Source organism: Lagopus muta, chromosome 12, assembly GCF_023343835.1.
Source record: "Lagopus muta isolate bLagMut1 chromosome 12, bLagMut1 primary, whole genome shotgun sequence".
NCBI lineage: Eukaryota > Metazoa > Chordata > Aves > Galliformes > Phasianidae > Lagopus > Lagopus muta.
Window position 1 is genome coordinate 1,105,835 of NC_064444.1, and position 25,854 is coordinate 1,131,688.

The following is a 25,854-nucleotide window of genomic DNA, read 5'->3' on the forward strand; positions in this document are numbered from 1 at the left end:
GGTCTCTCGCGCAGCACGGTGCCCCTGGGAGCTTGGGCGGGCTGGGGATGCGGGACCCATCTGACCATCATGTGCCTTCGGCTCACGGTTGATGCCTGGAGCTGCTCAGCCACCAAAGAGCCATTCAGGGCTCCATCCACTGGCTGTTTCCACCGGATGCTTCCACCCCATTCTCGTGGGGGCCAGGGCCTCCCCAGGGCTCAGAGTTGCCCCTGGCCCCACATGGATGAAGGCAGCTGTGTGCAGGCTGGGTGCTCTGTGCCAGGCATGGCTTTACACCCCGCAAATGAGAGCGGCACGCAGAGTTGAGGCCAGCTCAAAAGAGCACACATCTCCACTGCCACGCTGGGAGCGGCGAGGCCATGGTTGGAAGTTGCAGCACAGGGATGTCCTCAAACGTGCAAGCACGATGCCTGGCCCTGATCTCCAGCACAGCTCATAGGGCCAGGTGCCCACAGCCAAATGCTGGCGGCACAGCCCAGCTGGATGGAGCAGCCCTGCTCGGCGCCATCCACCTGGGCAGACGGCGTCCCCAGAGCCTCCCGTTCCCCCCAGGCAGGACCAGCCCAGGCCGAGGGGGAAACGTGAGCAGGAGGAATCCAGCCTAGCAGACATCAGCTTCTCCACCCGGTTCAGTAGCGAATTTCAGCTTTATCAGCAGGGGTTTGGGGACAGAGCTGCAAAACGTCGAGTCTGCAGCTCCCAACAGCACGAGCGTGGATGGGTCTTGGCTCCCACATGGATGCAGGAGGGCAGAACGGAGCCAGCCCCAGCTGGGGAGCTCAGCTGCAGCACAGGGGGGAGTGGTTGTTCCGGGCAGCGCAGCCTGGCTCAGCATTAGAGCCTCATACACCGTTACACAGCAGAAATGGAAAAGCTTTGTGAGCAGGAACGATGAGCTAAGGGCTTTATTGCAGCTGACCTCATTCTGGGCGCTGCACCACACTGCACCCTGCTTGAAGGTGGCAAAACAAGGGAAGGGAGAGGAAAGCAAAAAGAGGGGAGGGGTATCCTTTCTGTTTCAAGCACCATCAGAGGCTGCAGCACAACTCGAGCTACTCCCCCCACCAGACAGCAACAGAGCAGCTCCAAGCAGCCTGGTCCATCCCTGCCCCCGCACTCAGCAGCAGGGAGGAGAAAAGGAGCCTTCACCCGAAGGAGGCACAAAGGACAGGAGGAGCACAAGGAAGAGATCTCCCATGATTAAGCACAGGACACAGCTCAGGAGAGCAGCTGGGGGAACCAGGCAACGAATGCATCTGTAAGGGGCCAGAAGGGGCCTAAGCTGCCGAGGGACAGCTGCTGTAATTAGCTCTCCCATTTTAAGACAGTGCTCAGCCCCTGCTGCAGCCTCCCCTGGCCGCAGCCTCTTCCCCCAAATGACAGCCAGCCCCCTCTGCTTTGTAGGACTTTATTGGAGCGCGGGGGGCGGGGTGCAATCACCCAGGGTTAGGGGCAGGCATGAGCTCTCAGCTCAGTCCCAGTCCCCATCGCCTTCAGGATTGTCATCTCGGGGGGGTTCCTGGAACTGGATGTTGGCCAGCATGTCCCGCATGGCCGCCATGAGCCGGTTCACCCCCTGGTTCAGGTCTTGCCCCGCTCCCGCCTCTACGTCTCCGTCGTGCCTGATGTCACCCTGCAACAGAGAGGAGCTGCAGGGCCCAGGCTCGGAGCTGGCTGCAGCAGGCAGACACAGACAATGCCACATGCCAGAAAGCATCAGGCTGCTCTGCAACCTGACGTTTACACACTGCATATGCCAAGAGCCACTCCCTTTGCAGAAACCCTGTGCAGTAAAAACTTCTGCGGACTGAAAGCAAAAACAGGCTCTGATTTGCCAGGCAGCTGCTTTGTTGTTTGCTACATACCTGCAAGTTAAAATTTGGCAACAGTGATCGGAAGAAAAGAGATAAAGTGCTTTCATTGGATGGATGATTCGTTCTGAAAGACAGAAATCACACACCACACTTAAAGGGAAGCTTCTACTCCACCTGACTGTGCTTGTTTGGGCCAAGACAGGGCAGAGGAGCTGGTGAGAACCATGCTGTCTCACAACGCACTGCCCCCTCCGTGAGCCAGCTGGGCTCCCCCACTGCCTCCCTTTGGGAATTCATAGGGGTTTCTTATCCAGGTTTCATTTACTACAAACCACATCAGTTAAGAAGCAACCCAAGCTCTTCAGCAGCCTTTGCCTCCACAGCTGTGACTAGCTGCTGTCTGACAGCCACCAGCAGCCCCAGGCAGAAGCAGCAGGACCAGTCCTGCCTGTACGCTCTGCCTGTCGGCAAGCACCACCAGCCAAGGCCGCTCTTCCTCCCAGGTGGAGGAGGACAGCAGCACAGAGCACCTGTGTGCAGCCCAGCCCGAGGCTGAGGGCATCGTCACTGGGAGGAGAGCTGTGCCAGCAGGCCCAAGGTGAGGGTACCTTTCTGGTCTCGTGTAGGAGATGATGGAGTCTAAAGGAGGAAGGGGGTCAAACCCCATCACAGGCTGCGATGTCACCTCCTGCAGAGAGGAAGAAGAGAGGGGAGGTGAAGGCTGTGCATCTCCAGGCACGGAGACAGTCGGACCAGCTGGGCAGGCCTCGGTCTTGGGGAAATCATCAGCCACAGCCCAGCCTGCCCACACAACACTGTGTGTTCATCCCAAGGACACCCTGGAAGCTGGGCAAACTGGGTAGAAGCTTCGAGGTCATGCGGATGTTTCCTTCTGGTGGCTCTGGCCTGAGATGCGCCCGACGTCTGCACGTGTAGCAGGGTCTGGAATACCACCACGCTGCACACAGCAGTGCTATCTGTGCCCTATCAGGGCCTCTCACCAGAGGCAGAGCTGCCGTGGCCTCCTTCATCTCTGAAAGGATGACATGCCGGTAGATATTCCTGGGTGCACTCTGGTATCGCATTTTCCTCCTAAAGCAGGGAGGGGGGGACAGCAGTCAGCAAGGAGCACAGCTCAGTACAACCAGCATTTCATTTCTGCTTCTCTACGTGCAGCCTCAGCTCCACGCCTGGCTCTGCTGTCACTTGCAGAATCAGACAGAGCTGGCTGAAGGCAAAGCCAAAGTCACTTGGCAGCTGCTGACCTTCAAATGGAAGAGCAGAACAGCCCACTCTCACCGGCCTCCTTACGCTGCAGGCCAGCAGAGCAAACCAAGCTTAGTTTAGGACAAAAAAAACTAATGCCACCTTCCTCAACTTCTCAGAGCTTGAAAACATTTTTAGCTGCTTTGAGCAAACCCCAGCATCACAGAGAGCTCCTCCCTTGTCTGAAGAGCCCCCAGCCTGATGTGTCCCTGTTTGTCAGCACTGAGGTCCAGCAACAGAGCTGATCACCTCTGCCTGCCGCACTCACCTGCGCTCAGACTCCTCCACCAGCGGGTCCCTGGCATCCACCATGCGTAAGACCTCGTGGACGTTCGTCTCCAGCCAAGCCATGACAGCAGGGTCCTTCCACAGGGAGTGAGTCCTTCCCACGTAGAGGGATGTCAACTGGTTCAAGGCAGGAGGCTGGCTGAGGAGACAGGCGTTATTCAGCGCACTCTCCTCTTGCCTGCAGCTCTCTGTGCTTCCTGGAAAGGGCTCGTCATCTCCACGCTGTGCTTCGGTGTGAGAACATGCAGGGAGGAATCACAGGCTCCCAGCCCTGCTGCCTACATCTACCTTCACCAGTTTTTCTGCCTCTTTCTATTTCTGGGATAGACACAGCCACGAAATGAGAGTTACTCTGCCTTTACCTCAGGGGGAGACCATTCACGTGTTTAGGAGGACCACATGTCAGGGAAACCCAGACTCACAGGAGACAGTCTGCCCTGAAAGCATGCACACATCGTTCCAACTACACGCACCAACAGGCTGCAGGATGAACTTCTGACCCAGCCACACTAAGGTGAAGCAGGTCTATGAGAGTTATCTGATAGCCTTTATGGGAATCCATTATAAATGCATCTAAGAGCCTCTCAGAAAAGTAAGTATTCTCTGCAGCTTTTGAACTCCATTAGCTGCCTGAGCAAGCAAAAGCCCCACAACCAGCAAAATCGATTCCTTCTCTTCACTGAGAACATCTCCAAGCCTTACCTTATCTGAGCATTCAGCCCAAAAAAGGAATGGGAGGCGACCCTGGCATCAGGCTGCACACTGCAGTGGTCCAACAGCGGCATAAGAACTGCAGGAGAAAGTCACACAGCTCGTGTTCAGCAGAAGTGCCATGGGAGCAGGCAGACACCACTGCCAGGGCTGCAGAAACAGTCCCACCCCTGGGGCAGCTTTGCAGCTGGAAGATACGCTGTGTTTTAGCCTCTGGATGACGGAAACAGACCCAGAGTAAATAAACAAGAACACTTATTCTTTTTTTTTTTTTTTTTTTTTTCCAGTTAAATAAGGTGCAACTTTATGCACTTAGTGCTGCTAGCCTTTGAAATTAAATAGGGTTTTATGTCAGTCACCATGACATACTGTAAAAAAAAGACTGTTTCAACCAACACAAACTAAAGCTCTGTTCAAAAGCTGTTTATTCTGGGCTCTAAAGACACATCCTCCCTGGCATTCTGTGCCCCTCTGGGCTTGGAGAGGCATGTGTCTTTCTTCAGGGACAGCAGGGATAAAAGCAAGAGCAATGAACAACCATAGAGAGAACATCTAAAGCACAACAGTGCCTAAGAAAGTCAAGAGAGGCCCACTGTCTATTCTGGGCACCCTCAGGGTACAAAGTTTTCCTGCTCTAAGAATTCAGTTCTCACTCTCCACCAGCTTGCACGCCCATGACTCTCTCCACTTAAGGGGCATCAGCCGCTCAGAGAGGAGGGTGAGCAGCAGGGAGAACAGCTGCTGACCTCTTCCCAGCACATGGAGGACTCTTGGTGCATGTGCCCAGCCTGGCCCCATTGCTCTCACTGCCCTTCCACAGAGCTGGGCAGGATGAACCCCGGCGATGGGTTCTGCCAGTGGGCTGAGCAGCATCACCCCTCTGAGTCAAGGCTCCCGTCACACATGGACAGAGGCCAACATCATTTGCAACCCGTAGGCAAAACGCTGCTCCTGCATTTGACTGCCTGGAATCCAGCGTTCGTTCTCACATACGAAGAAAGTGGCAAAGCCTGCGGGGATGGACTTACCGGTGGGGACAGACTTACCGCTTGGGAACATGATCAGCGCCTGCTGGATGAGCCGGGCAGCCCTCTCCCGGGCTTGGCTCAGCTCCAGCTCCGAGTGCTCCTCCTGCTGGCTCAGGAAGAAATACGCCAGTGGCACCGAGAAGGCAAAATTGGGGAGCTGGGACAAATTCCGGTGACTCTGCAGGATCAGAGGGAGAGAATTACCGAGAAATGATGCTATGCAGTAATCTCAGCACGGCTTCCCAGCTACTGGCTTGGTGCCCCCACGTCTGAGTAAGCAATTTTCAATTTATACAATTGATTGTAGGATACCAGGATTACAACAGAAACTAACACTGACATGATAGCCTTTGAGGTTGTTCCAATGACCTCCAGCTGACAGCCTGCCCACGAGACAGCCCCCAAAGGGGTAAGGGCTTACAGAAGGCCTGTGCTCTTCAGCCCCAGAGCAAATTGCTAGCCCTAGCCCTGCCTCGTTCCTCACAAGGCTGTTGGCAACTCACCTCCCACTCCTGGAACATGCGTGTCAGGAAGGCATACTCTCTGGCTCGGAGGGACAGGAAATCGATCAGCAGCAGCACACACAGGGGGTCACTCTCTGGATCAAGGCTTCAGAGGGAAGCAAGCACAACAAGAATCAAAAAGTAAGCGTCACAAAAGCTGAAGCGCCTGCCCCAATTTCTGAGTCAAATGAGACTTCCCCACTAGCACTCAGAGTCATTTCATAACTCAGCAAGTGGAGATAATGGGGATACAAACGTCCCTGCACAGCTGGGAGGACAGCGATGTCTCATCCACACTGTGCCCTACAAAGAGGAGACAGGCCTGCCACAGCACCACATGGGAGGAAGGCTGAAGCCACTGTTGTGCAGCAGCTTTGCAGAGACTGCAGGCTCTGTTGTAATTATAAGCCAGGCCCAGAGCTCAGTAACCAAAATAAGGGACTGCGAGGCTCCGTATTATTAAGCCTCCATCCAAACAACCACCTATCTCTCCACAGCAGCAGTACAGATAAGAGCACAAGCTCAAAACCAACCTGTGGGACTACATCCTTAAGGAGTGACAAGCCCTCGCTGAGGCTGGGGACAGTATTACAGCTCCATCTGCTCTGTCCAGCCTGGGCAGATGAGGGTCAGTGTGTTGCTCAAAGCATATTTCCTCACGAGCACCACAGCTCCTGGCTCTGGCTGCAGGGATGGGGCACAGCAGGGCCACCTACCTCAGAATCAGCTTGCAGAACTCCAGGGCTGTCCGGGGACAGCCCCTCTTCTCCAGGAACATCAGGTGTTTGAACAGAGCCAGGAAGAAAGCCCTGTGTGGAGAACAGGTTTTAGAAGCCTGATTTGAGAGAAGCAGCGTTTCTCATTCAAGAACAGGGACTAAAAATGAACCCAAATCAATCTTTTTTTTTTTTTTCCCTTCTTCAAATTTTGATATCTTCATGAAAGCATCAGGACCACAAACCCATAGCTGGTTCTACATCTGACCCCCTTGTGCAAGAATACCCACACCCCAGAGCCAGCTACTGAGGACAACAGAAACAAGGCAATCTCTGAAGTCTGCCTGCTAGGGCTCTGCACAGTCACACCTCTGCTGCTGTCCCTGCACTGCGCAGGGATGGTGACACAGCACATGAGACATGCATGGGGGAGATGAACACTGAACTCGGGTGAGATACAGATCACAGCTCTGAGGTCACAGGCAGCACAGTCTGTCAGCCAGCGAGTGCTGGAAACCTGAGCAATCTCCAGGTAGAGCAATTTGGGAGAGATTACTTAGGTCAGCTGACTGGAAAATTCCCAGAATAAAGTCACCTTCCTCTGCAGCTGCAGAACTATCAGTGTTACATAAACAACCAGGCCTTGAGGAGTGCAAGTGCCAGGAACAGCGGCCGAGCAGACAGCACAGGAGTGACCAAACACAGACCTCATCACATCACGAGGAGTTTTAGGACAAAACTAAGTGCTGCTTCAGGCTAATGGGTACTAATTGTACATCAGGGATGTGACAGGGAGGAACAGCTAATGCTCCAATACGAAATCCCCTGGGAAAGAAGATGCTTGGCAGAAAAAGCCTCAGCCTGTCTCAGTGCAAGTGACCCGGCAGCACAAGAGCTGCTGGCAGCCTTCTCTCAGGCACTGCCTGCTCCTGCCTCACCAAGGGAGGCTGCTGTTGACTGCAGAGAGGCAAATTCTACTCCGACAGAAAGGGACATTTGAGGTCCCTTGAAGCTGCCAGCACCACAGCACGGATGATGCAGCAGGGGTGGTGAATCTGGGTGTGTGTGCCCAAAGCAGGCCGTGGGGATGATGCCACGGGTGCCCTCAGGCTGGTACAGAGGCAGGTGGCTGCCTACCTGTTCTCTGGCCGCCGGTAGTCCAACCTGCAGCTCCCACTGGTGAGACTGAAGACAGGGTGGAAGGCGCACTCCAGGCTGTACAGCGCCCGCTCTGCAGACAGCACAGACACCATCAGGACACACCAGCAGCCCTGCATAGCACGCTAACCCAGCGCTGACAACACGGGGCTCAGCATGGCCAAGAAGACGCTGCTGAGTGAGATGAGCCACAGGCGAGGAGATAAGCTTGTTCACACCTCAGCAAAGTGCAAAGCAACTTCATGGTCCCAGCAGATAGCAATGCAATCAAATCCTCCTCCTTTCTGCAGGCATTAGATCAAACTGTTGTTGTGCAAAGTAACTCTTCTGGAGGGGATCTGGGATTGAGGCTACTATGGCTGCCTCCTCCACAACTGTTTTCACATGTAGAAGCCAAAGATCCCGTCCTCACTTAATCTCTGGCCCCTCCTATCATGCTAAAAAGCACGTGTTCCTGTTACCAAACAGCTCACCTCTCTGCAGCACAGCAGTCTGAGGGACAGCTATCCCCCAGAATGCCTCCTACTCGCTTGCAATGCTTGAAGAAGCTGAGTCTGACACACAGTGTGCTGGTCACTGTGGCCTGGAGGGTCATGTACACTCCCCATGGGCAGGGTGGGCTTCTCAGACTATCCCTCACACTGCAGCATTTGGTAGCAGCTGCATCTGAGTCTCCTCCTGCAAAGGACTTCCTACAGGTGACACCACTCCATCATGTCCAGACAATCCTTTCATTCCTTGTAAAGGTGAAAGGCAACGTGCTTTGTCACAGACAAGCATGTCCAGCTCTACTCAAAAGCCTCCAGCAAAAGTCAGAAGTCTGAAAGGCAGCATGAGGCTGAGTGCTCAGGGCCAGACTCACAAAGAGAGCCAAACCCTTCTGGTTTGCTGCTCCTTTGCTGAAAGGAAAACAAAACAAAACCAAAAGCCTTTGATGGCTAATTCATAGCAACCGTTCAGCTGTGACTTCTAGGAAGGACTTGCTCAGTGCTGTGTGCACGTGTCTACAGAGCTAAGTCACAGCAGTGCCTCTTCCTTCCTCTCCCTTTCCATGCCATACCTGCAGCAAAAGCCTGTCCCCAGCAGCACAGAATCACAGGGGTTGGAAGGGACCTCCAGAGATCATCGAGCCCAACCCCCCTGCCAAAGCAGGTTCCCTACACCAGAATGCTGTGCTGCCAAGTACTCTGGCCGGTGTTTTCCTTAGTGAGCTTTCATCAACTCCAGCCAGCCCCACAGGGAAGGTTCCCTTTGCTGGTGGGAAAGTGGTTTACACTGCAGGGAATCACTGCAGCCTCACCACCTCTGCCAGCATCCACTCCACACCTCCACTCTCACCTACGAGGTCACGGGCCATCTCCTGATCCTCTTGCATCCGGCAGACATCACTGAGCTGCAGAAGGGAGTCCACGTGGTACGGGTTCATCTGAAGCAGCAGCTACACAAGAACATGAGCTCGATCAGGAGATGGCACCAATCACCAATCTGCACTTTGCCTGCAAGGCGAGCTCTGTGAGACTGGCATGAAGACAAATGCCCTGACACAGCACATGAGAGGAAGGGGCTGCTCTCACCTCTGGGTCTGAACCTGAGGGCATATCCCACTCAGCATCATCCCAGACAACAAAGCTATCCTAGCACAAAGGCCACGCCAGGCCACTGATCATCTCTGCCGTCCTCCAAATAATGCCCAACTCCACTGTGTCCTTTCGGAGGTGGAGGGCCCAGAACTGCACACACTATTCAGGATAGCAGAAGGCACTGTAGCGTTTTTGTTTCATTCCCTAACCCTTTTTAAAGAAGCCTGAATATTTTATCAGGCTTTTGCTTCTTCTGGGCACTGAGGACATTTTCATGCACCTACCACAATCCCAGAATCCAGCTCCTGAGTGGACAGGAAGAAAGGATTTCCAGGCTGCTGAATGCAGGCCTAAGTATCATCATACTTCAGAGAACTCTTCATTCACTACTTATATTATAAACAGGCTACAGAGGCTCAGGAAGTTGTACATCTGCAGGGTGGCAGCCAACATTCCCAACTACATTAAAAGCTTTTGCATTCTAGGCTGACCAGCTCAGTGCCTTTGCCTTGGTGCCTTCTGTATGATGTTTCACCTCTCCTTGCCCTCTTTAAGTTCCTTCCCAGTCCCTCATTTCGGAAGGTGTGGAGCACCTGAGGTCATAACAATAAAGGAAAATGCTTTTATTCCACCACAACTTGACCAACAAGACTCATTTAATCCATCAGGTAAGAGCAGAAGAGCGTTCACTGAGCAGGGCTCCCAGAAAAACATGTTTTGTGTTTTGCATGCTGAAACCACAGCAGCAAGGCAGACAGACGCTCTGGCTACACACACTGTGGCTGTCACAGGTACATTGGCTGGGGCTCTGAAGCACTTTGAGCATCAGCAAATCCTGGACTGTTATGGGAAAACCTAACAGAAAAATGAGGCTAGAGCTGTAGGGCTGTCTTCAAATGCAGTCAGGCCATTCAACAAAGATAAAGACCAAAATGCATGGTGGAAAATCTGCCCTGCTCTGCACGGCGTGTGAAAGCACATCTCAACTGGCTGGATAGAATTTCCTTGCAACTTCCAAGGTGAACCCCTCAGCCTAGTTAGCAAGAAGAACTGATGAGCTCTAGAGAGCACTGGCTGAGAGCAGAGGGTGGGAAATCAGAAGGAACTACACTCTGGCCTCTTTAAGGGCCTTTTGTCTTTAGGAGACAGTGGCCTCTTTAAGAAATGTCTCTGGGGCATGTTTCCACACTCACGTGGCCAGAGTTTTCAGAGCAAAAATACTTCAGTTATGGTTCAGCAGGGTCCAGAGCAATTTCTCTGTTGCTTATCATTGCAATCCACAAACGTTACCATACACTTTAATGAGCTTGAACATGCATGAAGAGCTTTCAACAAAAGGACTGTTTTGCTGCAATACCAGGAAAACACATTTTTTTTTTTTTCCCAACCATGCAAGAATTTATAAATAGAATAACTGTTGGTTTAGAGTCCCATTTAAAGATGCATTTGTATAACATTTTTACTTTCCCAGCTGAAGAGTCGAGACAAGGGAGCTTTATTCCCATTCCTTCAGCAAAACAGCCAGTTCCTGAAGGCTCCTCTGCCAGAGGACCACCTGGCATCCTCCAGCAGTGCCACAAGGCTGGGCCACCAGGGATGGGGCCTTATTTGCACCACTTTGGCCCCCTGTCTCAGTTACAAGGCAAACGCTGCCTCGCAGCGCTACAGGCCACTCGTGCTCAGAATGTGAGAGCAATTTCACAACGTACCACGATGTTGTTGGGGTCCATGGACTCCACAGCATCCAGAAACTTGAACTGCACTTGCTGGTACTCGCGGTGGTGCTCGAATGTGAAATACTGCACGCCCCTCCTGGTCTCCACCAGCTGCATGGCAATACCTAAAGAGCACACAGATGTGGGCACTGCTGACACCAACCTGTGAGCACAAGCAGCTGAAACTCCTCTGCTTTCTTCTAATATAGAAAGCTTGTGGGCATTGCAGGCTCTACAACCACATGTGTTTTCAGAAACTCCCACAAGATTTCATTACTTCCTTCCACAAGCCAACCTCTGAAACCCACTTGAGAAGCCCAGACAGCTTGCTCTCCCTGTGGATGTTTTCTCACAGTTGTGTAAGACTACTGCAAGAAGGGAAGCACACATCACCTGCTACCTCCAGTAAAGGGTGAGGGGGGAAAAGTCAAATGTTAAGACAGAATGTGAAGAGTCCTCCTTGGTGAGAAAGGAAGTATTCTCCAGCATTAGCTGATGAGCAGCTCCCTTTTCACATCAGGCAGTGCAGAAGCCAGGGCCTGGCAGCTGATGGAAGCAGCTCCAGTTTCTGTGCACCGAGGCTCCAGGAAAGCACAACTGGCAGGAGCAGCCACATGGATGTGGGACCATCAGCCAGAGGCATTCTGAAGCAACACTGAAAGCCTCACCTGTTTTGCTGTAGCGTGGCCAGGTATTCTTGGGAGCTGTCAGCCACGTGCTGCGGACATACTGGCGCTGCCTCTGCCTCGGCCTGAGGAAATAAACACGACAGGTCACATTTTCCCTGCACTAACAGAATGCAGAGATCTAAAACCAGCCAGAAAAAGGATGATTCAGGGAAAAGGATCCAATTTATTCCCCAGCTGCAGCCCTGCCACATGGAGCTTTTGCCCAGAGCTTTAACATGCTTGCCTTTGAGACACAACACACCTTCGCACTCCGGCTCTTCCTTGCTTTACCATTGCTCTTTGGGCTTGTCAGTGTCTCAAGCATTTCAATGGCTTCTGTCCCTTGTTTTTACTCCTGCCAAGTTCTCAGCTGCCTCTTGCTTCAGAAAGCTTCCCAAGCCCAATTAAGAGAGCCCCATATCCCTCTGACTCATATCCTCCCAGCAGGGCCTTCAAGCATTGACTGATGCGGTTTAAGATGTACTCAGAAGTGCAACTGATGTACTGGTTCAGAGCAAGAGGAATTCAGAAATCAAGGCAATTGTAAGGAAGTCACATCTCCTTAGTCAGGGATGTTTCTTTGTCCTCGAGTGCCAGATGCCACCTTTTGATTTAATCTCTCCTTGAAAGAGTTTAATTCACCTACAGACCCTCTCACAGCTCCCCTTTCTGCCACCACCATCCTGAGCCTACCTTTCTTATGTGCACATTTACCAACCAGCCCCTGAAACCAAGGATTTTCTGAATACCATCAATGATAGAGCAGTGGATAATTCACAGAAATCTTACACTACACAGCAGTTGATACCCTGGGCATATGTGAGCAACTTCAGGAGACTACCTGGAAAGTACTCAGGGTCCACAGAGACTTGGAATACTAACAGGAAACAAATGCTGGAACAAGACTAAGAACCTAGCAGACTAGGAGTCTGAACAAGAAGATTTTATTAGGGCATTTGACAGTAGATGGGAGAGGGAAAAAACAAACATCAAATGAAAAAGGAACTACTAGCTAAAGTCCGAAGGAACCTTACACCTTCCTCACACACAGCCAAAAGATTTTCTTCTGATCCAAAATCTGACTACTAAATAAGACTACTTGAACATATTGGGGTGCCCTGGGCTCCTGGCACAGGCGTAGCACCAAGGAGTCAGTAAGCAATGCCAAGGCAAGGACAGACACAGCAACTCAAACTTCAGAAGTGTTTAATATCACATTTTGGACTAACCTCTGATCACCAAGAACAGCACGAGCCCCAAAGTATCTCTTCAACTCATTCTCTGGATTCAAGTTCCTGAGAACGTTGAAACAGGAAAGAAAAGTTAAACAGACAAAAATCTTGCAATCTTTTCCTTTTGAACAAAGCCAGGCATATTGTACCATAACCATTCCTGGCCAGGCTTCTGAACTGACACACACACACACACACACACACACACACACACACACACACACACACACACCCACACCAGAAGGAGAACAGCTAATGGCCAGAGCAGGAGGCATCCAAATGCCTGTTCAATCAGGTGCACAGCTCCTTGTACTCTGCTCCAAAGACTGTGAGCTAGGGAATACTTTTGCTGCCCTCTCCAGGACAGCTGGGGCCAGGCATGCTCTCAGGGACAGCCTCAGCTCAGGGAAGCATGCCTGGGGTGCCTGCATCTGGAAAACGTGAGATACCCACTGCCAAGTTAGTGGTGGTGGTGGACTGCAACCCAGGGCAAGCACCCTAACCACTGTATGAAGGCTGGCAAGGCTTAAAATACATTCTTTTAATACAAAGATCTTACATCAAAGCATGGCAACACCTACAGTCTTCTTAATCCAACATTTGGCCCAGAGAAGGGAGGCACATTTAAGGGGGGTTTCCTCTTTACCATCCAGTAAGAAAAGCTCAAAGAGAGGGAGTGGGAAGGTTGAGCTCCAGCACTGCCAGCTCACACCCACTCTGACATTATCCACTTTTCAAAGGTTTCTGAATAACATTCACCTCACCAGAGAATTCACTGAGGTCTAAAACATCTCAGCAAGCAAATATCCCTTCCTTTACTAAAATGAAAACTAACTAAGCTAGCAAAAAAAGCCCACCAGCCTAGATTGCTTTGATGCAGTGTGTTTGGAGGTTTCATATCCTCATGTGGTGAATTGTTCAGTCCTTCAAGTTTAAATGTTTTTGTTTCTTTTTTTTCCAGAAAAGAAAAAGAGCTGCCAGTATCCACACTAACCCAGAGACAGGCTGGACAGAGAAGCTGGCTGATCCAGGCCGTGATGTTACAGATGTCTAGTGAGGCTAACAGCTTTCTCAGCTGGTGGACATGCCCAGCACTTAGTCCACTTTGCTGATGGCCAGATATTGGAAAGGTTAGGCCAGTTTAACAAGCACTCCTGGTGAAATTAGTTGCTGGTACTGCTTAGCCCTCCTTGAAGGGCAGCGTATATTGGCACATTGGCCAGGTTAGTCTGGTTTCAAAGCTCTGTTCACTGAGGCACAGAGTCACCAACAGCTTTAGCCTGGAAGGCACTTCTGGAGGTCATCCTGGTCCAGTCACACACTCAGAGCAGATGGGACAGCAAAGAATTCTCACTGCTGCTTAAAGCTGAGCACACCTTTAGGAGCAATAGTTAAAGATGGGGCTGTGTGCAGCCACCTACCACAACCCCTTTCACATAAGGTCCTGGATTTATGGCCAGCTTACATATGTAGGCTCCCACCTCCCCTCCTCGGCATGCAAGTACTGTCACACTCAAAGCCAGGAAGGAAAGTGAGCACTACCTGTGCTCTATGTAGAGCAGAGGCTTGCTGTCAGCAATTATTCCACTCTGGCTCTCTTGTGATAGTCCATTGGTATCCTCAATCTTCTCCAGCAAGCTGTCGATGTCTTCCAGGTCATCATCTTCCTTAAGACATGCACGTGCAAAGACAAGGCAGTAATCACAGGATGAGACACGGAGGCACACAGGTCACCCAGCTGCCTCCAGGCCCTGTGGCTCGCCCCAATCTCACCCCACAGACCCCCCCATTGCTCACCCTGCTTCAGCCCCACTCTGGGAGCCCACATACTCTCTTGTATCGAGGCTTCTCGCTTTCCACCCAGCACCCTGCATTTCCCTCAGGAATCCCACTCCTGTGCTTTCCATCCCTGCCCAACTGCCCCCAGAAGGCTGGCTGCTCTCCCTCCTTCCTCAAGGCATCACAGGACACTTCTCATACTATCACAAGCCTGAGTGTGTCAACTGAATAAAGCCAGCATGGCAGGCTTGCTGCTGGCCTCATGCTCTGAGCCCAAACCAGCAGGACACAGTGGTCCTTCCCACACAACACAGCTCACAAGTATGTGCATGCCTGATGTCTGGTCTCCCCTCTCCTACAAAGCTGTGCTTTGTCTTGTTTACTTATACGATGACCTAACTTCCTAAAATACCATGAAAAGTTGGGGGGCTGATTTTAATGGTAAAATAAATCAACCCTCCCTGTCTGCTTTCCACGGAAACATTGAATTACTGCTGTGACCGTTGTAACACAAAACTAGACACTAGCACGTTTGTAATCCAGTTTTAACATACTGCATGGTCATTTCCCACTCTTCAAACAGCCAGCAGAACACATTCAACAGCTGCACAGCACTTTCACCTCAATTTCCCTCTATTTTGCCCACAGACAGCAAGTGACGCATTTCTCATGCGGCCCTTCATATCCTCCTCGGGATGCACATGGGCAGAAGGTGGAATTCCATTCGTGACACTCAGACAGCATCCTGAAGTTGCCTTTTCCAGCTAAATATACTGTGTGCAGTGAGTACATGAAAAGCTGATATTGTTTTGCATTTCAGTGACAGAACAAAGGCAGCTTTATCTCTAGTCTGCAAATCAAACTGCCTATTTCTGGGTATGAAATCTCCCCAGAGCTCAGGGCTGGCAGATGTCACCCTTCTGCTCATCACTCTCAGAGCAGGAGAGGAAGCAGGCTTTCTGAGGGGTTTTCTCCCTTGGTGACTGAACCCTCAGCCCCCACATGCATTCCCAGGGAGGCAGCTGCCAGCCCACACCTACCTGGGGCAGCCCTCCCAGCACCAAAGCATGCTGCAGCCCACTGTGTATTGCCAAGGACCTCTCCCAAATTGAGGCTCTTGGCTTTTAGAAAAAAAACAAAACAACTTGAACTGCACTTATATTATATACACTACTCTTCTGAATTCAGTTTCCTAAACTAGCTCATGCAGTTAAAGCATTCAAGCATAACAGAGTGATAATAAAGAAAGATTCAAGTATAAACATGTGTCTGTTTTATCCACAACACACAGATGTGGGATAAAGCTCTTTCTCCTCTTCAAGCACTCTCACTTAGGAGTGGACAATTAAGAGAATGAGAATCACCATCCCCTCGTTCCCTTCATCACAAGGAGACAGAAGCACATCCTCCTGGAAGGACAGTTAGCCATGCATGTCTGATAATGCACTCGGGATCAGCACACACTTGTCAGCATTTAGCTCTATGATGCCAAACAACAAGGAGGAGCATGGCTGAGCACAGAGAAACAGGCAAAGGCAACAGGAATCACTGCCAGCAGTGTGAGCTCTGTAGAGCTCTGCAGTGCTGGAAGAGCTCTCTAAGTAGGGCAACATCAGTATCATGAAAATGCAAAACCCTTGGAAGTCCCCTCCTGTGCAGAGCCTCAAAGATGAAAGGAAAAGCTGCTGTGAGGATTTCAGCTCTGAACCACCTGCAGCAGAGCTGTGTCAGTCCCACTGCTTCGAGGACCACAATGTTGTTGCCACTTCATACATTTAAATGAGCACAGTGCAAGGAGGAGCACTTGGGCTTCAAAATCTTTTCTGCAACTGCCAGTGTCATCGCTTTGTCATCCCATCCCAAGGCAGCCATCAGCACAGCCACCAACCCTCACAACAAACACACACATACCAGAGCCTCGCCTGCTGAAGTTTTCTTTGTTTTCCTTTTCTTTTTTTTCTTTCGTGGCTTGTTATTCAACACAGGCTGCAAAAAGAAATGAAACAGCTGTCAGAGCAAACCCAGACACTGCTGGAAAAGAACGCTCCATCGAGGAGAAGAATATTTTCCACAGAGATCAGCATACCAGAAGGTCCCTTGAATTAAACCAATATTCATCTGTACAATACTCACCTTGTCAGCAAATGAAACTTGAGATGCAAGGAGAAAATAGAAGAAAGCACCAAGGGTTTGCAAATGTGAGGGATGAATCTCAGGTTACTTTCACTTCTATGCTTGAGACCACAAAATCAGGCAAGAAACAGTTCAGACATGCCAGGGTTTGGAAGAAGTGTTTCATCCCTGCATTCCTTCCTAGAACAAACTTCATTTCTGTGTTTCCAGTGAGCACGACAGCTTCATCAGTCCCACCGATTAACAGAAACCAACAGCTGCCTGAGAGCACCATGTGATACAAACTCATCTTGCTGCAGATGCAGCTGCTTCAGCTCACCATGCTGCAAAACATTTCCCAACCCAAGATGCGTGCTGCTCTCTGTGCTGGTGCTTCCCCAGGGCACACAGAACCAACGACACTTTTCCAGGATCACCAGCTCTCCACAGCACTACACCTGAGTAACAGAGTCCCAAGAACAGCTCCACAACTCCCAGGCAGATTTCAGAGCCAGGAACCCAGCTCCAATCTCGTTCCACACATGCTGACAGCACCCATGTTTCTACCCAGGAAATCCACAGAGCAGCAGCAGGTGCGTTCTGCTGTGTTCAACAGCAAATTTGGGGTCAGGGCCACATCTGAGCCACTGCTCACGTGAGGTCTGACTGAGCAAAGCTCACCCTGTGTATCTGAAGCACTCCCAAGCACACACAGAGGGCAGCCCCTCCTCCTCCAGCCACACTGCCACCACACCAAATACTGCCTTCTACTGGATGAGGCCAAGGGGATAATTCTTTTCCGTGCCCCTACCCTCACCACCAATATTGTATGGGCTAGATTTGCAGTGTCCAGCTGTTACTTAAAAAGCCCATTTCTTCACATGCTTTTGCAACTGTCAAGGAGATGTTTTCGAGCTGAAACAGATTAGAGAAGGGACTCTAACAGAAAATGACAACAACAAATACAAGCGAAACAGGAAAGAAGCAAGTCCAATCTTCAGCTTATATTGTTGGGAGCATTTACACCACTCACTCCACAACAAATGCTTGCTGAGCACTGACCCAGCAGCCCAGCCTGCCTATAGCACAGCACTGTATTAACTGTGCAGTGAATGGAGCAGAGAAGCAGCCTCTTTTTCTGAACCACTTTCTGTGCCTTGCATGGCAGCAGCTGTCACTACCAGGCAGCTGCAGCTGTGTTACCGTTTGGTCTGGCTGGTTTGTCCCTTTCCCATCTCTCTGCCCATTGTGTTCTGCCTCTTCAGGTGTAGGCTCCTCATTGCTTCCCTCTGCAACATTGTGCTCGTTGAGCCTGGCATCTGCTCGCCCTTCTTTGGATGACAGGTCATCCTCCAGTTCTTCACTGGTGATCTGTGCAAACAAAAGAACAAGTTGCAGCAGCAGGTACACGGCTGCATCATGCCCTCCCTACAGCCACGAGGACAGGGTTGTGCAACCTTGTTCTATTCACACCTGCAAATCATAAAGCCCTGCAGAAGCAGTGCAGGGCTCAGCTTCTCAGTTGCTTTCTCCAGAACATGGGCTGGGGGTGATTGCTCATTGAAAGCACGGTGTCTGCTGGGCACCGGGGTGTCTTTGCATTTGCTTACTGGTTGCAGACCCACGACTACAGGTCTGCTATGACACAGTGAGCATAAATCAATCACACAGCCCTATCTGGATTCCACTCTTCCCTGGGAAGAGTCTCTGCAACCAACCTTGTTCACAGCCTCACAGTTAAGAGGGGAACAGCTGAGGCTGGCCAAGGGGCCCAGAGATGAGGGGCTGGGATCTGTCCCTCCAGAGACCCACGTGTGCCCTCAGCGCCCATGTGATCCCAGATCAGCAGCACCAGGATCGCACACACTGGGAAGGCAGCAGCAATGATTCCCAGCTCTGACAACACACCCATGCCCCCCCCCTCCATGCCCCAACACTGACACCCCGGCCACCCTCGGGTGCCACACAGCCCCAGGCGCCTCTCCGTGCACCCTGCTGCCTCCGTCCCTTACCAGCTGTCCCTCCCCATCCCCACAGCCCCCTCCAGCTCCCATCCCCACACTTATCCTTCCTTTCGGACCTCCCTGCCACCGCACGCCCCAACCCCACCGCTGACACCGCCCCTAAAGCACGACCCTCCCCAGGCCCCGCCGCCCCTCACCAGCTCGAAGCGGTTGCTGACACCGGGGCGACCCCTGGCTTTGGCAGCTGCCTGCGGCCACCCCCCGCCTCGCTCGGGGCCGGAGGCCAGGCCCAACTCGCCCAGGCCCGGCTCCTCCTGGCCCCGCTGCTCGCCCCGCAGCCGCCGCAGGGCCCTCCGCGACATGGAGCCCCGCGCCGCACTGCGCCTGCGCGGCCCGCCTCCCTCCCGCCTGCGCAGTCTGATCCACGCACCGCGCCTGCGCGCGAGGCTCCAGCGCGCACGCGCAACTTTGATGCCCGTCCCCTCGCATGGCGCCTTCATGAGCCGGCAGGGACGCAGGCGCGGTACCCGCAGTGTAGAACCTATTTCGCGCCCCCGTGCTATCGCTGCGTGAAATATGTCTCGGGGAGGGAGCGTGGGGATGCGCGTTTTCCCACGGTCCCCGCGCGGGGTCACGGCGGGACATAACCCGGAGGTGGGGGGTGCACAGCGGGACACGGGGGCAGCTCGGGGGCCCTGAGCGGTTGGGTGGGCGTGGGAACTGTTGGTGAGGGGTTTCCCACCGTGCCAGTGGGGCACAGCCTGAGATGGGGTGGCAAACATCGCAGGGACAGCCCCGTTCCTGCAGTGCTGCCAAAGAGATTGCAGCAGTGTGATGCGGGGCCCGGCCGACAGCCCACCACGGGGTCACTTGGGGTGTCCCCTCTGTCCCCGAGCACCCTCCTGCGCAACCCTGTGCCCGACTCCATCCAGCGCAGGAACAGCCCCGGGAGGGCAGCCCAGAATGGTTTATTGGCAGGGGGTCATTATGTACAGTGTGACTGTGGCACCCGAGGGGCCGTGACATCAGCATGGGGCTGTGCCACCTGCAGGGCCGTGACACCAACATGGGGCAATAAGGCGTCCCAGTCCCTGCAGGGCTTGGCACAGAAATGGGACCGAGAGGATGGGGGACAAAGAGTGCCCCAGAGAGACCCCCTCCCTGTCCCCGGGGCCGTGCCAGCGCCCCATCAGCAGCGGAGACAGGAGGGCATCACAGGGATGTGAGCGGGGAGCCATGGAGCTCCGCATCCCCTGGTCCATAATGTCCGTAAGGTATATAAATATAGAGGCTGTATGTATACATCCTATGTATATATGTACATCTGGGCAGGGTGGGCGCCGGGCCCTCACTCGTGCCAGGAGCTGCAGCGCAGGGAGCGCGGGGCAGCGGGGCGGCGTGGAGTGGCATTGAGGACGGCCACACTGCGGCGACTGGAGCAGATGACGTCGGCCACGAAGCCGGTGCAGTCGCTGCAGACGTCGCGGAGCACGGAGCCCTGAGCGTAGATGTGGGGGAACTCCTCCTCCACCCGGCGCCAGCCTGGACCTGGCAGCGAGCTGTGGGTGCAGTGCGTGCCATCAGCCCCGGCGCAGGGAGGAGGAGGGTGGGAGGAAGACATTTGAGGACGCGGGACCCTTGTAGGGTGCTGGACTCACTGGAAGGTTTCCCTCTTGCGCAGCGGCAGAGCTTTGGCCAGCACTGAGCCTGGGAGGCTCTCGAAGCCCAGTGCGTAGACAGGGATGTGAGCCAGCTTCTTGGAAGGCATCTTCATCTGTCAGGGCAGTGGGCATCAGGGGCAGCACCCGGGGGCATCCCCTTCACCCCAGGTCCATGCGGGGTCAGCACAGCCCAGATGGTCAGACAGGGACTGGGACTGGGATTGGTGACAGTGACCTGAGCAGGTCCCTTACCTTCAGGCTGCAGGAGGAGCAGACAGACCTGGGGATATGGGGAGAAGCAGGTGAGCAGGGCCACCACCGAGGCACCCTCCCACCAGTCCCAGCACCATGGCATGGCACAGTGCAGCACAGCACGACACAGCATGGCATGGCATGGCACAGTGCTCACCGCTTGCAGAAGAGACAGGCTGCAGGCCAGGAGAAGAGGGGAAATTTGGCGCGGCAGCAGCAGCAGACCTGTGGGCACAGGCAGGGTGAGCACCAGGTGCAAATAGCATGGGAGCAGCTCAGCCCCCCCAGTCCGAGTCCCCACCTTGCCCTTCTTCAGGCTGTTGTAGAGCTCCTTGCTCTGTAGGAACTTCTCCATCTCGGCCTTGACCAGCACCCTACGCACATTGATCATCTCCTCCACCGTGAGGGCCAGGCTCTCCACGGGGTGGCTGAACTCCTGGGGGAGACAGGAGCCATCACTCCCACATGTGGCATGACCCGACCCCACAAATCCTGCACTGTGAGCCCTCACTCTGGGCCATGCCCGCAGCTCCAGTCTCGCACTCACCAGCCAGAGGTGCTTGGAGCTGCTGCTGGGCGCAGTGCTGGAGCCATCCTCTGGCCTCTCCTCCACTGAGCTCAGTGCAGCGCGGGGCGCAGAGCCGTATGGCACTGGGTGGTAGCTGGCGGGAACAGAGCCTGCATGGTGGGACACCAGGAGGACACAGTGAGGACACACTGCCACACACAACTCCTCCAGCAAGTGTTGGCTGGAGAGCACGGCAAAGTGACCCTTGGTGACATGGGGACAGGGTGTGCGGGACATGGGGTGGGCTGTGCTGAGGGCAGGGACACTGAGTGTTTGTGGGATGGGGATCCCAACGCAGGACTGGGCTTGGGGCAGCACAGGAGTACCTGATCGGGGCCGGGGCTCGGGATCCAGCGACTCCAGCACCTTGGGTGCTGCGTGGCCACCACCAAGCTCACTCTGGAACTGGGCTAGGTCCTGCTCTGAGAAGGAGCGGTCCCGCTTCATAGGCAGCCCTGAGACAGACTCTGTGCTTGGTGAGTCCTCCTCCTGCAAGGCCGCACGGACAGCATCACCCAGTGACCCATGCACCCCTATCCTGTGCCCCCCTGGCATCCCCACCACAGCCCCTTTTTCACCTCGGAGATGCTCATCTCCTCCATCTCTGCCAGTGTGGGTGCCTTGAGCAGGACGCGGGGCCGTGGCCGTGCTGGCACTGTGCTGGCCTCGGGCACAGAGAGATCGATGCAGGAGCTGGACGTGAGGTGGCTGGAGCAGGCGTGCGGGATGCAGGGCAGCGAGCTGTACCCTGGGAAGGGGATGGGGTTTGGCACTGGGTCCTGCCATGACACCATGGTGCAGAGGAGGCAATGCCAGTACCTTTCTGACCCCGGTATGATGTCTCCACGGGTCGGAGCTTCCTCTCCTGCTTGATCTCCTCCAAGATCTTCTCATGCAGTGTCCTCTGTTTCTGAGGCAGTGGCCGTAGCCTCCGCTCTGATGCCTGCAGGAAACAGAGCCGGGATGCTGCAGCTCGGGGCTCACAGTGAGCCCAGCCCGGGGGCTGCGGCCATGGGGACCCTGCGGGGTCAGCACCCACCTGCTTGAGTGGGGGCCGGGAGCGGATGAAGTCCAGGATGAGCTCGTGGGCATCCTTCTTCACTCGTGGTGGGATGTCCCCATCCACCTGGTAGAGAACAGTGTCAGCACCAGCTGGTTGATGGCAGCAAATCCCAGTGTGGGGTCACCTGTCTGAGCTCACCATGACCTTGCGCAGCTTGTAGTTGCGCGCACGGATGTCCTGCATGAGCATCTCGAAGGGGGTCAGCTGGTACTCGGTGGGCAGTGGGTTGAACTGCTTCTCCTGCACCTTCTTCAGCTTGACGCCGTGCCGCAGCTCCCGCATCAGCTGCACCCACAGCCGGGCCTGCCGGGGGTGTGGGGTCAGAGCTGGCCCTCCCACAGCCCCAACCCCCTGCATGGCCGCGCTGTGCTGCCGTACCCAGTCCGTGTTGCGCAGGCTGCCCAGCTCAGCTGCTGGCCTCTCCTCTGCCTCCTCATCCTCCTTCAGCTTCTGCAGCATCTGTGATGACACAGGGACACTTTTATCCCACTGTGGTCACTGCAGCATTTTAAGATCCCAAGGATCTCCCCACACAGGCAAGCTTCTCACCTCCTTGGCATCGCGGATCTTGGCCAGGAAGGCTTTGAGTTCCACAGTTTCAGCAAAGAGCGCCCGGCACACGGCCTGGTAATGAGCCTGGGCTTCGCTGGGATCGGCAAGGCGTGCAGCGCAGCACCGCATGGCCTGCCCGAAAGTGCGCACAGCTCGCAGCGGCCCCTCGCCACTCTCCTCCTCCTCCTCCTGCCCCCCATAGCCCTCGTCGGCCGTGCCACAGCCACTGTCCTCTGAGTCACTGTTGGTCATCAGGTCGATGAGCTGCTCCAGCTGTGGGCTCAGCTCCCGCTCCTCGTTCTCATCCAGCCCCCAGTCCAGCGCCCGGTAGATGGCAAAACCCAAGGACTGCACCATCTGCAAGGAAACGGCACTGCTGTACCACCAAAAGCCCTGGCACTGCCCGTGCCATATCTGCGTGCAGAGCCCCATCCGTTGAGTCTGGGCCTCACCACCCAGAGCACACCAGGACCCCATTGCCTCACAGCAAGAGGAGCAGGAGGAGATGCACAGGGGTGATGAGGAGCAGGAGGAGATGCACCATGCCGTGGTGCTGTGACACTGCCTGCCCGGAGGCCCCCGTGATGTGCAGCCAGCAGACATCCAGCTCAGAGATGAGGGTCCCCACATACCTGTGCTTCAGCAGCAGGCGTCAGCAGCAGAGGCAGCTCTGGGGGAGAGAAAGGTACAGTCACTGAGGCCCCAAGGCTGGGGGTCAGCCTCACCTCACTTTGTACCCCCCACCCTGGTTCTGCTGCACCCAAGCCAGGACTCCCACCTGCAGCCAGTCTCATCCTGAGCTGGCACAGCCCCGTGTTGTTTGCAGGGACCAACAGCACAGCCCTGCATGTGGTGCAGAGACGAGCAGCACTCAGCTGACAGTGCTACTGATGCTCCTTTCACTGCAGAGGTGGCACAGCTGGAGCACTGTACACACACACAAGCACCATGCACACACACAGGCACCACGCCAATACATACAAGCACTGCACACACACACAAGCACTGCACATGCACACAAGCTCAGGCCAAAGGCTCTCAGGCAGCTCAGCCCCTTCTGGGGGAGCACTGCAGCCATAGGATGACAAGCAACTGTGTCTTTCGCATGGGACCCAAGGGAAGTGCCCGGGTGCTCCTTGCTCCACTTTGCCCAGCAGCAGCTGCAGAGCAGAGCACTGCCCTGGGCCCAGGAGAGTGCAGGCCATTACCCCACCATCATCTGTGCATCCATTACACGCTGTGCCCATCTCCCCATTTAGCTAATCAATGCAGCAGCCCATGGCGGGGACAGCTGAGGCTGCGTGCTGGCTGCAGTCAGGAGCCCAATCTGGGACCCTCTGAGAAGGATGAGGCCAGGCAGAACAGGATTGCAGCCCCCTCCCACTGACTATGGGAGCCTGTGACCCTGCAGCCATGTCAGTCCCTGAGCCCTGCAGGCAGCCCAGGGGAATGGCACCGGCATCACATCCTGTATGGTGGTGGAGCAGCCAGCAGATCCAGCTGGGAGGAGGAAGCAGAAAAGCTTTTCCTGGATGCAAACCAGGGACGGAGGAGCAGCCATGGCTGCAACAGGACAGGATGCACCAGGAACAGCAGTGCCTGCAGCCGTGGTGCCAAATGAGGCCATGGTGCTGGTGGCTGTGCAGCACTCACCTGCTGGCTGCTCCCTTCCGGGTGGGAGACACTGTGGGATGGGGACATGGAGTACAGCCCCTGTGGGTTCACCCTGTGCCCTGTGCCACTGCAGAGCTATGTGCTGGTGCTGGGACCCATGCTATACCCATGGCTATGCTGGGAGCTACCCACAGCCCCCAAGCGCTGCAGCAGCAAAGAGCCTGGATACATCCCTATGCCCTGCTCCCAGGAGCATCGCTACAGCCAGCAGCAAGGACACACAGCCACGCCGCAGCACCCTGCTCGCTGCCAGCCGTGGGGACATGCAGCAATGCCGCAGCCTCGCTGAGCAGTCGGAGACACCGCAGCGTCCTTGCTCGGCCCGAGCACCCCGAGCCATTTTGGGGCATGCAGGAGCCGGCGGGCACCAGTCGGGGCTGTCCCCACGCGGGGCGAGGCGTGGGCTGAGCTCTGTCATTAGGCTCAGGCTGCTCATTGCTGCTGGCACCCGGCCGTGCCTAATTACAGACCATAAACACAGCGGGCTCTGCCCGACAGCACCGCCCGCCCGCACGGAAGGCACGACCGAGAGTGCAAAGGTCGGGGTCGGGGCTGCCCCGCGATGCCCCCTGAGGGAGGGGGGTGCGGGGTCTGTGCCCGTGGGTGCGGGTGCGCTGCGGCCGTCGCTGCGTGCCGCTGTGTGTCCCTGCGCGTCCGTCCATCCGTCCCTGCCTGTCCTGCGTGGCTCCGCCGTCCCCAGCCCCACGCACAGCCCCGCCCGGCTCCATCCTCGCGGTCCCGCAGTGCCGGTCCCATCGCTGCCACCACCTCCGGTCCCCCCCGCTGCCAGTCCCGCCTTCCAGTCCCGCCTTCCCGCCCCCCCGCTGCCGCTGCCCGCATTGCCGACCCCACACCGACGCCCACGGCCTCCCGTCCTTTTTCTCTCCGGTATCGACTCTCTCTATTCCTCCTCCAGTTCTCGTCCTTCCTTCCCGGTGCCCCTGTCCTCCACCCGTAATCCCAGGGCCGCTGCGGCGTCGGTAACCCGGGCAGCGCCGGTGGGCAGCGCGGTGCAGCACTCCCCGCAGGTCCCGGTACCCCACTGTTCCGATAACCCGGTACCCCCGGCGCCGGTACACCCCCCCACCGGTGGCGGAACCCCCCGCTGCCGGCCCCGCCCCTCCTTCTCCGAGCTCCTTACCGGGCGGCGGGGGTGGAAGCGCTACGCTGCCGTCGCCGCGGAGGCGGATGTCGGCGGTGCGGAGCGGAGCGGCGGAGGGGGCGGCGGCGGCGGCGGCGGCACGGCAGCCCTGAAAGCAGAGCGCCCACGCCTGCTCCTCGTTCAGCGGCTGCTCGTAGCACTTCAGCACCTCCTCCAGGGACAGCTCCCGCGGGCCCCCGCCGCCCGCCCGCGCCATCGCCCCATCCCCGCGCACCGCCGCCGCCGACCTCCGCCGCGGCCGCCGCACGGGCGGGCGGGGCGGGAGGGGCGGAGGGCCGGCTCCGCTCGGCTCGGCACAACTCGGCCCGCCCAGCCCCGGCCCCGCCCGCTCCGCCTCCCGCCGCCACCGGGGGCGCACGGTGGGTACGGAACGGCGCGGCGCGGC

The 25,854-nt window shown here is 55.4% G+C and overlaps 2 protein-coding genes and 1 pseudogene across 2 annotated transcripts; all 3 read right to left on the reverse strand.

Annotated features, from left to right (window-relative positions):
- Positions 1-836: 836 nt before the first annotated feature.
- On the reverse strand, positions 837-18,946 carry TCF25 (transcription factor 25). The gene is made up of 18 exons (XM_048958779.1): positions 18,735-18,946; positions 17,777-17,944; positions 16,373-16,447; positions 14,225-14,349; positions 12,680-12,745; positions 11,451-11,533; positions 10,777-10,907; positions 8,826-8,925; positions 7,467-7,560; positions 6,330-6,422; positions 5,614-5,719; positions 5,129-5,288; positions 4,074-4,161; positions 3,352-3,510; positions 2,819-2,909; positions 2,426-2,505; positions 1,869-1,941; positions 837-1,636 (listed from the first exon to the last, which is right to left on the reverse strand). The coding sequence occupies exons 1-18, from the start codon at positions 18,897-18,899 to the stop codon at positions 1,475-1,477; spliced, it is 2,019 nt and encodes a 672-aa protein (XP_048814736.1). The 5' UTR covers positions 18,900-18,946; the 3' UTR covers positions 837-1,474.
- Positions 18,947-19,485: 539 nt separating this feature from the next.
- On the reverse strand, positions 19,486-25,685 carry SPIRE2 (spire type actin nucleation factor 2). The gene is made up of 15 exons (XM_048958503.1): positions 25,449-25,685; positions 23,266-23,303; positions 22,631-22,990; positions 22,460-22,540; positions 22,220-22,384; positions 22,058-22,144; positions 21,838-21,961; positions 21,597-21,766; positions 21,345-21,507; positions 20,998-21,128; positions 20,752-20,886; positions 20,608-20,675; positions 20,451-20,478; positions 20,196-20,311; positions 19,486-20,096 (listed from the first exon to the last, which is right to left on the reverse strand). The coding sequence occupies exons 1-15, from the start codon at positions 25,663-25,665 to the stop codon at positions 19,886-19,888; spliced, it is 2,094 nt and encodes a 697-aa protein (XP_048814460.1). The 5' UTR covers positions 25,666-25,685; the 3' UTR covers positions 19,486-19,885.
- On the reverse strand, positions 23,360-25,035 carry LOC125699209 (uncharacterized; annotated as a pseudogene).
- Positions 25,686-25,854: the final 169 nt, after the last annotated feature.